Raw genomic sequence first — 14,235 nt, 5'->3', positions numbered from 1 at the left:
TGAGCGAAGTATCTCAGTCACAAAAGGACAAATACTGCATGGTGCCTCTGTTGTAAAACAGGACTGACCTTGGGGTTGGGGGGAGACTGAGAAATATGGGTTCAATAATGTATGCTGCATTGAAATAGATGAGGGAGAAAACTGTTTAAAAGGGATACGTGATTAGGTATTTTTGTCATGATGGGTGTCTAGAGTGAAGGCTGCATAGTGGAGTGGATCTGGGGGGAGAGATTTTGAAACAATGAAATAATTTTTCTTTTACTATTCCAAGAGGGTAGTGTACTGGAAGGAGGGTTGGGAGGGGAGAAAAGTGCAACAATAAATGAATGGAAATCCAAAGTCTCTGTAAATTTTCATTGAAATTAATATTAAAAAAATTTTTAAAAAGGAATTCTGTGTATGTGTAAGAAAAGAGGTGCTATGGTCAATAGCAATGGGACTGCACTGGGCAAACAAGGCCCATTTTCTAGAAGAAGATCAAAACCACACAGAGGTTGTACTGAGGCTTGGAGGTGCTAAGCCCACCTGCAGGTCCAAGGGCATGCTGACCATAGGAGATGAATGCATTTTGAACTGGGAGGTAATAAGAAGTGATAGGTCCAAATGATTCCATTATAAGCTTTCTATTTTTCTTTTGAAAAAAAAATGAAGCAAAAGAAGTATTATGTAGAAATACTTCTAGTAGAAGAAGAATATTTTCAGTAAGAGAAGAAATCCACTGACATGCTTACTCTCACCTTCTAAAGAAGATGAAAGTGCACTCATGGGTCCACAGATAAGGAGTTATGGAATACAGTCAGTCACACCTCCACATGCACAGCTGAGTTGTCATGAACTCCAACCCTCTGGCACACACGCAAAGTCTAACTTTCTTATCTGGACCTTATAGAGCTCTGGTGTCTTAGTGATATAGAACTGCACCACCAACCAAAGGCAAACAGTTCAAATCCACCAACTGTTCCATGGGGTCTATGTCCTCCTGTATGATTTACTGTCTCTGAAAACCTGCTGTAGGGCCAGCTATGGGTCGGTTCCAAGTTGATGTGTCACAATAATAATGACATCTGTGCCTTTACCAGAAAGTCGACTGACCCCTGCTCTAGACTGCTTTCTTCGTCTATCAACCCACTACTGTGGTGTTGATGTTGACTCACTGCAACCCTGGAGGCAGAGGAGAACTGCCCCATAGGGTTTCCAAGGTGGTAAGTCTTCATGAAAGCAGGTTTCCTCGTCCTTTCCCTGAGGCGAGTGTGGTGAGTTCAAACAACGGCCTGTTCAGGTGACAGTTGAGCACATGAACACTGTACCACCAAGGATCCTCTACCTACTAACAGACACTCCAAATTAAATTGCTTAGAAGGACTCTTTATTAAAATAGATCTAATATTTGAAAGAGGAGATAATGTAGCTTACTATACTTTTATTACCTTAGCAATATAATGTAGCTTCATAGTGTAAATAAAAAAAAAAAAAAGTCATGTGGCCTCTCTCCTCAGAGAGATCCCTGTACTCTGACGCTACACCAGAAAATCCAGTACTTCCTCAGTCAAAACAAAAATTGAGACCTTGGGGAGGGAGGAAGCTCAGTTCATTGGCCTTCTGGCAGAAACAGTGTGTCCGTTTCCACCACACCCTAGGAACACACTGGGGAACACTGAGGCTCTGTCCCAAAATGACTGCTACCAAATGCAAAAGGCTTATAGGAAGCTTTTGAAGGCGTTTGCATGGAATAGAAACACTTGTCTTCCTGAGCTCTGACATTACTGTATTCATTTGGAACAAAATGTCAGCTGCTGCCCACCCCACCCCTCGGCTCTGCTCCCCAGGTACTCAGCAGACAGCTTCACAGAGACTTCCCACAGCTACCTTTCTGAGGCCCGAATCTGATCATGTCACTCCCTGCAGACTCCAGCAGTTCCTCAATGTCATCAGCATAATTCCATCAGCTGAGAGTGTGTCTTCTCTTCTCCTTGGCCCTTCTGTGAGACTAGCCCCGTTCTCCACTAGGACTAATCTCAGAGGTTCATTTCTTCCCGAAGACGCCTGACTCTTCAGCCCTGTGAGTGGCCTGTGGTAGGATGAGCTCCTTACACGCAGCACACTGTCCTACAATCAGTTGTTTGCCTCTCAGTCTCCTTGCACCCTAGTGTGTAAATTTCCTGAGGAAAGACCTCATGTTGTTCACCATGCAATGCCTCCAACACCAAGGGCAAACGTGTTGGCTGGCTGAACAGAAAGTAGTTAGTGAGGGTCTTAGGAAAGCTGGCCTGGTGTGGTGCCAGGGTTGTGTGCTCCCTCCTGGTCGGCAGACTTGGGGTAAGTGTAGCTGTGGTTTTATTGTAAGCATGTGCCCAAGTTCGAAGCTATTTAAGCCAGTTGTCATCAAGTCTCCTCTGAATCCTGGTGACTGTGGAAACCAGTGGAAATATGTTCCACAGGGTTTTCAAGGGCTGGTCCTTCAGAAGTAGATTGCCAGACCTTTGTTCTGAGGTGTCTTTGGGTACACTTGAGCCCTGAACATTTCAGTGTTAGTAGCCCACTGTGAATGCATTAACTATATGCATGACTCAGGGACTTCCTTAGCTATCTGTTGTTGTTATGTGCCATCAAGTCAACTACTACACGAAGTGTCTCTATGAACAGTAGATTGGATCCTGTCCTGCCCTGCCCTGCACCATCCTCACACGACCTGATATGCTCAGGTATCACAAGTCCTCACTGTGACAGTCACTCTGTCTGTCAATTCATCTCACTGAGGGTCTTCCTCTTGCTCACTGACTCTCTACCTTTTCTAGCATCATGTCTCTCTACAAAGACTGGTTCCTCCTGAAAATAGGCCCAAAGTAAGTGAGAGGAAGTTTCACCATCCTGGCTTCTAATGAGCATTCTCCTGGCACTTCTTTCAAGACAGATTTGTTTGTTCTTTTGGTAGTTCACGGTATAATGAAATACTCTTTGTCTACACCGCCTTTCAAAGGCATTGATTCTTCTTCTTCTGTTTTCCTTATTCATTTCTCTCTCCATATCTGTTTAGGGAGGGACAGTTCACCATCCCGTGGCATTGACACTGCTCTGTTCTTCCCAGGCTCACTTCTTTCCTGGACACTTTCCTGCATTCATCCCAGCCCAGCCCTGAGAAGTCACTTACTGGAAGAGCAGCAAGTCAGTACCTGCCCTGGCCAGAAACACAGTGGGGTCAGGAAAAGCCAGCACTGATTGCTGCTAGCTTTCAACCCTAGCAGGTGCTGCTGAGTCAAGTACAATGCATAGCAACCCTGTGAACAACTGACCTGACCCCTGTCTCACCCTGTGCTGTCCTATCATCCTGACATGCTTGAGCCCACTGCTGTAGTCACGGAGCCAATCCATATGGTTGGGGGTCTTCTTTGGCTGGCCCTCCACCTTTCCAAGCACGATGTCCCTTTCCAAGCAGCAAGCCTAAGTATGTGAGATGAAGCTTCACTATCCTTGCATCCAAGGAGCACTCTGGCTGCATTTTCTTCAAGACACATCTGTCTTGATTAAGAATGGAAAACACAACACAAAAAAATATATTGTCTCGAAACATCCTCCCTCCTCACCCGTGTAGAATTTTGAATAATTCTGAGATACAGGATGATGAAAGGAGTATGGGTTCAAGAAAAAGAAAAAAAAAAAAAAGATAAAAAGACTCGTGGGCTGATGGGAGTGTTTGCTTTTGTGAGATTCAATCACCAGACATCCCACTCTCGGCTGATTTACTCTGTGTAATTGCCACCTCCTCTCCCCTCAGGCTGCTTCCGGCTCAGCACCCCAGCAAGGGCTCAAAAGGCTAAGAGGAGCGGTAGAGGAGATGCAGACAGAGGAAAGAAAAGAGCCTGTTAGCCAAAGGGGGGCCAAATCCGGATCTGTAGTTCCTAAGCTAGGAAACAGGTCCGTTTCCTCCCCATCTGACATCTCACCTTCTTCTTATAAAACAAAATAAAGCTTCCTTCTTCATAATGAATGCAAAGACTGTTACATAATCCTGCATGACTGTGTTCTACAATCGCTGGCTGCGATGTGAAAGGTGATTAGGAAAAGGAGGCAAAATCTATGACACTGTTGGGAAGTACTACAGATTACTCCTCTGATACGGTTCTGATGCGTGGCAATGTTTCAACTATACATTGGATGAGGTTGTCTCCCCTCCCACTTGAAACATGTAGATTTGCTTTCCTTGTATTCATTATGCCCAGAACTCCTATCAAGTAAAAGAACAGAGGCAGCAAGATATCCAGATTTCCTTTGCCACAAAAGAGACAGGGGCAGTGAGCCGGGTGGTGTGGCCGGTGGCCATTGGACGAGGCCTGGGCCTGAGGGTTCTGCGCCCGTGGTCTCCTCACCTTGCCAGACTTGTCCTTGCTGCCGCTGCTGGTGGAACTTAGGGATCGCATGCGCTGCTCCTTCTGCTCCTCCACCTCGGACTTGAGGTGCTCGATGTGTACCAGGTAAGCCTGCTCCTGGGCCTCCCGGGTACTCAGCTTCAGCTCCAGGGCCTTCTTCTCCTTCTCCAGCAAGTAGAGCTGGGCCTTCAGCTCTGCCATCTCCTCCTGCAGGGGAGAGATCACAGCACATGAGGAGCGGTGGCTGGAGAGCAGGTTTGGGGGGTGCAGAAAGGTGTGAGCGAGGAGGCCGTGGCTGGAACCCAGGACTGCAAGGGAATGCTATGAACGTAGAGCTAAGCTGGCCAGAAAGAGACAGGACAGTTATCTCTATATGCAGGGGGACGAAGCTATGTGCCTAAAGGATACTGACAAGGGATATATTAAGGTAAGTTACAGGCACACAGATATTCAAAGTAAGAAACCAAACGATTCAACTAGATGCATCTTCTCCCCTCTGCAGCAGGCACACCTGTCTTGTCAGCAATGTGCTCCGACCCAACTTAACCAAAGAGGTTGACAAAGTCAAGGTTGGGTCTGACGCATCCATTCTAATTTCCAGGACACACTCCGCATGGCCTGACGGCACTCATGTCTGCCTGCAGTTGAGCATTCCGGTAGGGAGTGTCCACTGCGATGATGTTATGATGATGTTATCCCTCCCCTCTCACAGCTTGTGTCTAGCTCTGAGGGCCCAGATGGAAGCAATAGAAAGAGAGTCCATCACAAGGGATACTCATCAGATAACTTCTAACAGTATCGTAGAGAACTCAAAATTGAGTTTTCAATGGAGAAAAGAAGGAAATCCAAATTGGATAAGGCTATCTTGGGGCCAGGAGCCTGATAACAATGAGATCCACCACCATGTGTTGAGCATATATCACCATTACAAGTGTTTCACATGGAGGACCTTGTATTCAATCTTCCCTGTCACTCCCTTTACCACTGAGGAAGTGAGGCAGAGAAGGCAAATCCGCCTGTCCAGGTTGCTGGGGAAGACTGCCTACCTCAGATCTCTGACTCTTAAATCACTAATCTACAGGACCTCCTTGTCTTTCAATTCACGCTTATGCATGATCCTGGTTCCCTTCTTTCCTGCTGGAGGGTGAGTCCACCACCACATCATCACCAAGGCCAGCACCCCCACCATGGTGGTGATCTGTGATTTAAAAGGACTTCTTGTTCAAAAGCTGGGTCACTGCGCTGAGAATGACTCATCAAAGTCACTAAATTTTACCTGCCTCTGGAGGGTTCTCTTGGATTAGCCAGAGCTCTTCCCAGGTGACAACTCACTAGATGCAGAGGTCAAGTTTTCACTTTCCATCAGGGGGATGTACTCAGAGGCCACACTAGCTACTAAAAAGCTTGTAATGCTCAGGGCTGGAGGGTGTGGTACCAGGGAGAGGGCAAGCTGTTCAGTAATTATGCAAGAGAACACACAAACCAAACCTTTTCTACAGATCAGTTATAAAAACTAGAATGAAAGAGGCTTCCGTACACAGAAGCTTTTGCTGTTACAAGAAAGTTTATAAAGGTTCTGGCACACTGCATACCGAGTTAATGAGGATGGATGGATGGTCACTCCATGAACAATGGCTGCAATATTGAAAGAAAGACTAGTAAGTCCACAGGTGCCAGAAATCAAGAGAGATCTCTGCCAGAGGGAAAAGATGAGATGGAAACAGGGCTGGCAAACAGAGGAATCAGACCTGGATGGCAGTCCTAGAGCCTGGGACTTTAACAACAATGGAAGGGTCAGGCCTTGGCCCCTGGGAGGCAGAGCCCCAGAACTGAGGTTCCCACATAAGTTGGAACTCTTGCAGTATTGTCTGGAACAGAGACCAGAAAAGGTCCTCACTGGAGCTATGGCAAGGACATTTGTCATCTCTCAGGCTCTGGGAGACTGAAACAGAATCTATGCCTCTGAATTGTTGTTGTTATGTGCCGTCGAGTCGCCTATGACTCATAGCGACCCTATGTACAACAGCCCTAAATTCCGCTCTGTCCTGTGCCAATCACACTGTCTCTGACACTCCCATCCTGATTATCCCAGTCACTGAATCAATCCACCTCATAGAGGGCCTTCCTCTCCTGCACTGTCCCTCCACCCTCCCAAGCATGATGTCCCTCTCCAAGGACCGGTCTCTCCTCACAACATGTCCAAAGTAAATTAGACAGAGCCTCAGAATCCTTGCCTCCAAGGAGCCACCCGGTTTAACCCTTTCCAGGACAAGTCTGTTTGTTTTCCTAGCAGTCCATGGTATTCTCAATACTCTTCTCCAGCACCACAGCTCAAAGGCATCAATTCTCCTTCTATCCTCCTTGGTCATTGTCCAACTCTCTGATGTATAACAAGTGATTGGGAAGACCAAAACCTGTATCAGATGCACCTTAGTCTCCAGAGAGACACCATTGCTCTTCAGTACTTTGGAGAGGTCCCTAACAGCAGACTTGCCCATGGCAATGCACCTTTTGATTTCCTGGCTGCTGGTGCCAAGACTGTTGACTATGGAGCCAAGCAAACTAAAGCTGTGTACAATCTCAATCTCTTCACCATCCATCCTGATGCTGCCAACTGGTCCAGTGGTGAGAATCTTTGTCTTCTTGACATTGAGCCTCAATCCATATTGTAGGCTGCAGTCCTTGACACTCTGCAGCAGGCGCTTCAGGTCCTCCTCAGTTTCAGCAAGCAGGGTTGTGTCATCCACGTAATGCAAGTTGTTGATAAATCGTCCACCAATCTTGACCCCACATTTCTCCTCATAGAGCCCAGCCTCCCGGATAATCTGTTCTGCATATAGGTTGAAAAGGTATGGAGATAGGATGCATTCCTGGCGTACGCCCTTCCCAATTTTGAACCATGCATGCAGTGTTCCCTTGCTCTGTTCTGACGACTGCCTCCTGGTCCAAGTATAAGTTTCACATTAGAACAATCAAGTGTTCTGGGATTCCCATTCTTCTCAGAGTCAGCCATAGTTTGATGTACAACCTCTGAATTGTAGTTGGAGAAAAGTACTAGAAATTTCATGAACTACCAAAAGAACAAACAAGCCTGTCTTGGAGGAATGCAACCTGGGTGCTCCTTGGAGGCAAAGACAGTGAAACTCTGTCTTATATATTTTGGGTGTGTCATCAGACCAGGTCAGTCCTTAGAAAAAAGACATCATGCTGGGAAAAGCAGAACAGTTAGAGAAAGGAAGACCTTCAACAACATGGATTGGTGTAGGATGGTGCCAAGTTTAGATCTGCTGTTCATAGGGCCACTATGAGTTACACTAAACTTAACGGCACCTAGTAACAACAACAGTCTCTGGGTGAAGAAAGGAGGAAAATTCTCTTTTGAGGAAACAAAACCTCAAACTTCCATCGTATGCAGGCATGGTACAAGAATTAGAAGCCAGGAATGTATAAAACTAGGCCCAAACCTCTGTCTCTGTGGGGACATCTGGGACCTGGGACTCCCAAGAACATCATCCAGGGAAGGTGAGCCAGTTCTTCCTCGCCTGCCTCCCTACACTCACTCTCTCAAAGAGGAAATGACTATCTTGAGGTGGAGTCAGCAGATGCAACCAAAGTGAGAATGATCACAAGAACCAGAAATAACAAAACGTGGAAAAACTGTGAACACTGTAAGAAAGGAATTGATGGCATAATGGAATAATTTGCTAGGTTCTGTCGGGTCCACTATGCAACCCTGTGAACAACAGATCTGAAGCCTGCCCTCTTCTATGCTAGCTTCATCTCCACCTCACTTGGGCCCATTTTCAAGGTCACTGGGTCAATCCATCTCTTGGAGGGCATTTTCTCTCTTTTGCTGACCCTCTACTTCCCCCATTCCCACTTTTCTGAGCATGATGTCATTTTTTTCAAGGAACACTCAAAAGAGAGGCGTGGAAAGGGAACCAAGTAGATCCTCTGAAAATGAAAAAGCACAGACTCAAGATCATGTAGAAGAAGGGGAAAAGGAACCCCAGAAAAGTTCAGTGTCTCAGGGCTGCTTCTGACAACAAAATGGTGAAATCAGTTCAAATTCACCATGTGCTCCACTGAAGAAGGAGGGGCAATCGCCTCTAGTGCCAGTTGGATCTGATTTGATGGTGTGTACGTACACGTACACACACACACACACACACACACACACACACTCTCTCTCTCTCTCTCCCCCTCCCTCTCTCTCTCTCTCTCTCAGAACATTTGTAAGTGGGACGCTAAGCCAGAATGCTAATGAATGGCTCCCCTAGATCATAGGAATATGGGTCGTTTTTCTCCCAGCTTTTTATGATTTCAGCTCTTGCAGAAAATTTGAGATGAGTACATATTTTGAAGTGGCAAAGGGAACATTAGAGCTTTGATTAGACCAAAAATGTCTTTCTTGGCCAGAGTAATACCAAATCTCTTACAAAATCTCTTACATAACATTATTTGTCTGACTATGGAGAGGAAATCCTTAGTCTTTGGCCAAATGAAACATGATGATTAGAATAAATGATGAGGGGGAGCAGCCTGTGATTCATGCTGGAGGTTGGAAGGGTCTGTGTGGGGGCTCCTTGACAACATGAAGGTCACTGGTTAAGGACCCGAGGCCTGGCTCGCGGGCAGTGACAGGAGAAATCAGTTGGGCTGTGTGAGGATTCTCCAGGGAAAGCAGAAGTCAAGATCAGAGCCGAGTGGGTGGTCTGGAGAGAAGCACTGCTTGGAAACAAAGGGGGGGGGGGGGGGGGGAGTGAATCCTCATCTGTTACACTGCCCGGAGTCCCCCCAGGCTTCACTAGACTAGAGCCACCCACGATCATGGGGGTGATGCTGCTGACGGCCCCGCTCTTCAGAGAGGGGACACCACAGGGGGATCTGCATCACTTGCCAACTCACCCCTCAGTGCATTTTCCTGAGGTCAGTGCTGGTCTCCACAGGAGACTGTTTATGAGCTCAGTTCATGTGCTGAAACACCCTCTGGCCTGCTGCTCTGCCTTCACTTCTGTCCTGTGGACCTCTCTCCCTGTCCTTGCCCCTCATGTCTTGATACTGCTGTGCAAAACAGGCCTTAACTCACAGGGGCACAGATTTTGGACAGTAGACTTAGAAACCTGTCTCCTATTCCTCTCCTCTTTGATCTCAGAGCAACAGGGTTTAGCAGGGACAGCCTCCAGCAAGCATCCAGCCCTGTGGCCAGAGTGTGAGCCCTGATACACAGGGCCATGTTCATTATTATTATTATTTTTAATGAAAATTTACAGAGACTTTGGATTTCCACTCATTCACTGTTGCACTTTTCTCCCAGCCCCCAGACTCCCCACTCTTCTCTTTGAAAAGGAAAGGAAAAATTCTTTCATTGTTTTACAATCCCTCCCCCTGGGTCCACTCCACTATGGAGCCTTCGTTCTGGACTCCAGTCATGACAATAATACCTAATCTCATATCCCTTTTAAACAGTTCTCTCCCTCATCTGTTTCAATGCAATATACATTATTTATCCCATCTTTCTCATCTCACCCAAACCCCAATGTCAGTCCTGTTTTACAACAGTGGTACTATGCAGTATTTGTCCTTGTGTGACTGAGATATTTCACTTAGCATAATGTCCTCCAGGGTCACCCATTTTGAATAATATTGCATGAGCTCCTTATTTTTCAATCAGGGCCATGTTCTTAAAGAGGGTCTTCTGAGAGGAGCAGGTCAAAGGTGCTGGCACCCTGGGCAGAAACAGACTTGTGTCCTGCTGGAGGGACAGCAGTTTCTCCACATTCCAGGGAGGAGTCCCAGCCCCAGAGAGAGCTGCTTCTGCTTTAGAAACACCAGTAGCCAGCTCAGCCAGCTGAGAGAATAACCCAAGGTGTTACCAGGAGGCACAGCAGCCCTTCACAGGGAGGTCTGATAAGCTAAGGAGATGGAACCCACCACCAAAGGGGAACGGCCAGTAGGAAATCATGGCTCCGTCCAAAGCCTGTGACCAGCCTCACCATTCTCCTGCCTCCAGGAAAGACTGGAACCATTGACCCAGGGCACCATGAAGCACTTTCAAGAATGCTTGAGATTGAGGTCATTTTAGATAAAGAGAAGAGTAATCCAACTGTTATGGATTGAACGGCACCTTCCAAAACACATGTATGTCAGACTCCAAACCCCTACTGACATCTATGCCATAGGGACATATAACCCCATTTGAGATTAGGGGATCCTTTGTTATGCTAATGAAGCACATGGTGTGTTCTAAATCTAATCAGCTCTGGGTTTTAAAAAAGAGCAAATTAGACCCAGAAGTAGACGCGGGTGGCAGATGCTAGGGGATGATAATGGAGGCAGATGGACTCCATTATCTCGAGCAAGCTCACCAACCCCAGGAACTGACAACTGCACAGGGCCGAGAAAGAAGGATCCGGCTCTAGAACCCCGCTCTGCATGTGCATTCTAGCCTCCAGAGCTGTGAGAAAATAACAGCTCAGTTGTCAAAGTCACTCGCTCGATGTGATTTCTGTCACCGCAGCACTAAGAAACTTAGACACTCCACCCTGCAGATACCTGAAGAGAGCACTTCAGAGCTGTGACACCTCAGGCCTGCTCTGGAGTGCAACCACCCCTCACCCCATAACCCCAATGACTGAGATATGTGGAAGATGGTCTGTTCTCATAACAAGGTTCCAGTTCTGGGGCAAGGAACATGGATGGTGGCGTTTTCTCCTCACTGGCTCATCAGAAAGGCCTTCCATATTTGCTTTGAGGCAGATGAATGGATGGACACGGGGTAGGAGGGCAGGACCCCACCCGCCTCTACCTTCATGGCCATCAGCTCCTGCATCAGCACGGCGTTCTCCAGGTCCAGCCTCTGGCTGTCTCCCCGAGGCTTCACATCGTAGCTGAGGGGGTCGATGTGGATGCTCTCCAGCTCGAGCATCGTCAGCTTGACGGCAGCCCTGTCGTTCTTGAGCTGCTGGATGTAATCCTTTAGCCTCTGCTCATCTTCCTTGGTGAACTCCGTGTCGCAGCTGCTGGCTGTGGAGCTGGTTGTGCTGTGAAGAGAAAAAAGCAGACGCTCCTGTCATCGCCGATAGAGGTGTCTCCTCACTCTCCTCCATGTGGCCAATCTGCAACATCACTCAACTGATTTAAACAGGACATTCTCCTTAAGATCAATTCTTTCCTTTAGGGAAGAAATAAGAACAGAAACACTTAATACCTTGATCATAGTACCGAGGATCCTAGAAATGAATTATCAGGAAAGAATTCCATTGAAACAAATGATACACACACAAAAAGAGGCTTCACATAATATTATCTAAAGCAGCGTTCGAATTATAGTCTCCAAAAGAGGGAAATCAAGTGGTTAATATAGGGATAATTATCCAAGTGGTGGTGATGTTTTAAGTGAGGAAAGAGGATGAAGAGTTCACAATATTAAAAACAGGTGTCCATGTGGACAGGACTGAATAAAGGGACATGTTAAAGCAACAAAGAAAGCTGAAGATTACAATGTGGATCTACAGATGTCTGTAGTTGGGGACATGCACCCACAGGCGTGCACGCACACACATACACCCCTGATACTGCTGGCAGCAGGCTCCTAGGAGGCAGGAGCTGGAAGGAATGAGAGTAAAAGGGGATGTTTTGCTCACATTAACTTGTGTTGCTTGAACATTGCACCAGGAAAAATGTAAGTGGCAAGACTACTGTGATGATAAGTTAAAAAGCGGGTGTCTTGGCTCCCACCACCATTTCTTATTAATCTTGTTCTACACCTAATATCTACTTGATTCGGATTAGTCCAAGGGCCACTTGGTAGTCCATCCTTAGGAACACTTGGGGAGGGACTGCCAGCCTGAATCCTGGACTCAGGGTGACGTGTGAAGGTTCTAAGGGACCAAGAGCCCTCAGAAAGTGTGAGCACAATGGACAACGGGAAGCCAGTGCCTTTCCTGACAGTTACCTGTGATTAGACCTAAGAGCCGGAAGGGGATGGAAAGGGAGCTCTGGGGGCATTTGGAGGGAGACTGACCCAGTCAGATGACATGATAAATTCAAAGGCCACAGCCAATGAGCACCTGTTGTCCAGTGAGGACAAGAGTGTGGCCGAAGGAGGGTCAGCGAGAAGAGAGAAGCAGATTTTTGTTGGAGGGTACAGGCGGAGCTGAGTGTCAAGTCATGTGACACAGGTCTGCATCTGTTTTTGTGGAATCAGAACGGAAGCCAGTGGAGGGCTTTTAACTGAGGAGTTACACGATCTGCCTTACATTTTAGTAGGATCCCTCTGGCTGCGGCTGCTGAGAGACACAAGGAGGCAGGGGGCCTGTGTGGCCACTGAGACACTGCTGGGGACAGATGGTGGGAGCATGGATCATGACTGGGGAGGGGTTCAAGGAGAGCGACGGGAGTGAGAAGGATAAAAACAGAAACTATGAAAAAACAAACAAACAACAGAAACTATGCTTCACCAAAGAAGACATTCAGATGGTTAACAAGCACATGAAGAAATGTTCAAAATCCCTAGCTCTAAGAGAGATGCAAATCAAAATAGCTATGAGATATCATCTCACTCCAGTTAGAACAGCAAAACTTAACAGAACAGCAAGCAACAAATGCTGGTGAGGTTGTGGAGAAACTGGAACCCTTATTCACTGTTGGTGGTGCTTTCTCCAAAAGTTGCAAACAGAAATACCATTTGACCCAGCAATTTCACTACTGGGAATATATACCAGAGACCATAATGGCCGCCCAAGCAGATATATGCACACCCATCACGGCTTTGTTCACAGTAGCAAAGAGTTGGAAACAACCTAAGTGCCCATCAACAAATGAAAGGATAGAGGAGCTATGGTATATTCACACAATGGAATACTACGCTGCATTGAAAAACAAGGAACTCATGAAATATTATTCAAAATGGGTGACCCTGGAGGATATTATGCTAAGTGAAGTATCCCAGTCACAAAAGGACAAATACTGTGTGGTGCCACTGTTGTAGAATGAGAGTGACACTGGGGTTGGGGGGAGACAGAGAAAGATGGCTTCAATAAAAGTATAGTGCATTGAAACAGATGAGGGAGAAAACTGTTTAAAAGGGATATGTGATTAGGTATTTTTGTCATGACAGGAGTCCAGAGCAAAGGCTGCATAGTGGAGTGGACCTGGGGGGAGGGACTGTAATAAAACAATGAAAGAATTTTTCTTTTACTTTTCCAAGAGGGGAGTGTACTTGGGGGGGGGAGGGTTGGGAGGGGAGAAAAGTGCAACAATGAATGAATGGAAATCCAAAGTCTCTGTAAATTTTCATTAAAATTAATGGGAAAAAAACCCCCCAGAAACTATGAATCACCACCATTTCATTTTCTTGAGCTTTCTTTTGAAGAGGCTAAGAAGGGCGAAGAAGAAGTGCCCTCCAGTTGGAGCACTTGGGTGCTGGTTCACAATGAAATGATGCTGTTCCGGGGAAGTGTGAAGAGCAGACAGTGCCCGGAGTGGAGGGCAGTGAGTGGGCAGCCTGGCGGGCTGTATGGGGTCAGGGGATTGCCTCAGAGGTCTTTAAGAAAGGACTGTCTGCAACAGACGTGCCTCTGGAGAAGCCACTTAAGTAGAACCCTGGGAGCTCACCTTCTGAGGCTTAACGCCGGCAGGAGGGACAGACATCTAATGCCTCACAGACAAATGAGCAGTGAACGTGACTGAAACAAGGGAAGCAGTGGCTCTGTTCACACAGCATTCTGCAGGGTGGAGTGGGAGCAGCGCTAAGAGGGCTGAGTGTTCAGACTGCAAACCTGCTCTTCCAGAGCTGGGAGGCAGGAAGACCACTATGGGCTCTACCTGGACAAGCAGGGACTTCCTTGTTCCCTAATTTTTTTTTTTT

General features: G+C 46.9%; 1 protein-coding gene across 1 annotated transcript in view; it reads right to left on the bottom strand.

Moving 5' to 3' along the window:
* MCC (mutated in colorectal cancers) overlaps window positions 1-14,235 on the bottom strand; it is a 635,122-nt gene that overhangs the window by 32,196 nt on the left and 588,691 nt on the right. Inside the window, exons 15-16 of the mRNA XM_006886681.1 lie at window positions 11,173-11,407; window positions 4,365-4,571 (exon numbers count right to left, since the gene is read on the bottom strand). Of these exons, the coding sequence (XP_006886743.1) occupies window positions 4,365-4,571; window positions 11,173-11,407 (442 nt within the window). The remainder of the gene's footprint in view (window positions 1-4,364; window positions 4,572-11,172; window positions 11,408-14,235) is intronic.

Source organism: Elephantulus edwardii, unplaced genomic scaffold (genome assembly GCF_000299155.1).
Source record: "Elephantulus edwardii isolate Elephantulus edwardi_28Jun2011 unplaced genomic scaffold, EleEdw1.0 scaffold00050, whole genome shotgun sequence".
NCBI classification, from domain to species: domain Eukaryota; kingdom Metazoa; phylum Chordata; class Mammalia; order Macroscelidea; family Macroscelididae; genus Elephantulus; species Elephantulus edwardii.
The sequence above is the reverse complement of the archived record's forward strand: the minus strand, read 5'-3'. Positions and strand labels throughout refer to the sequence as shown.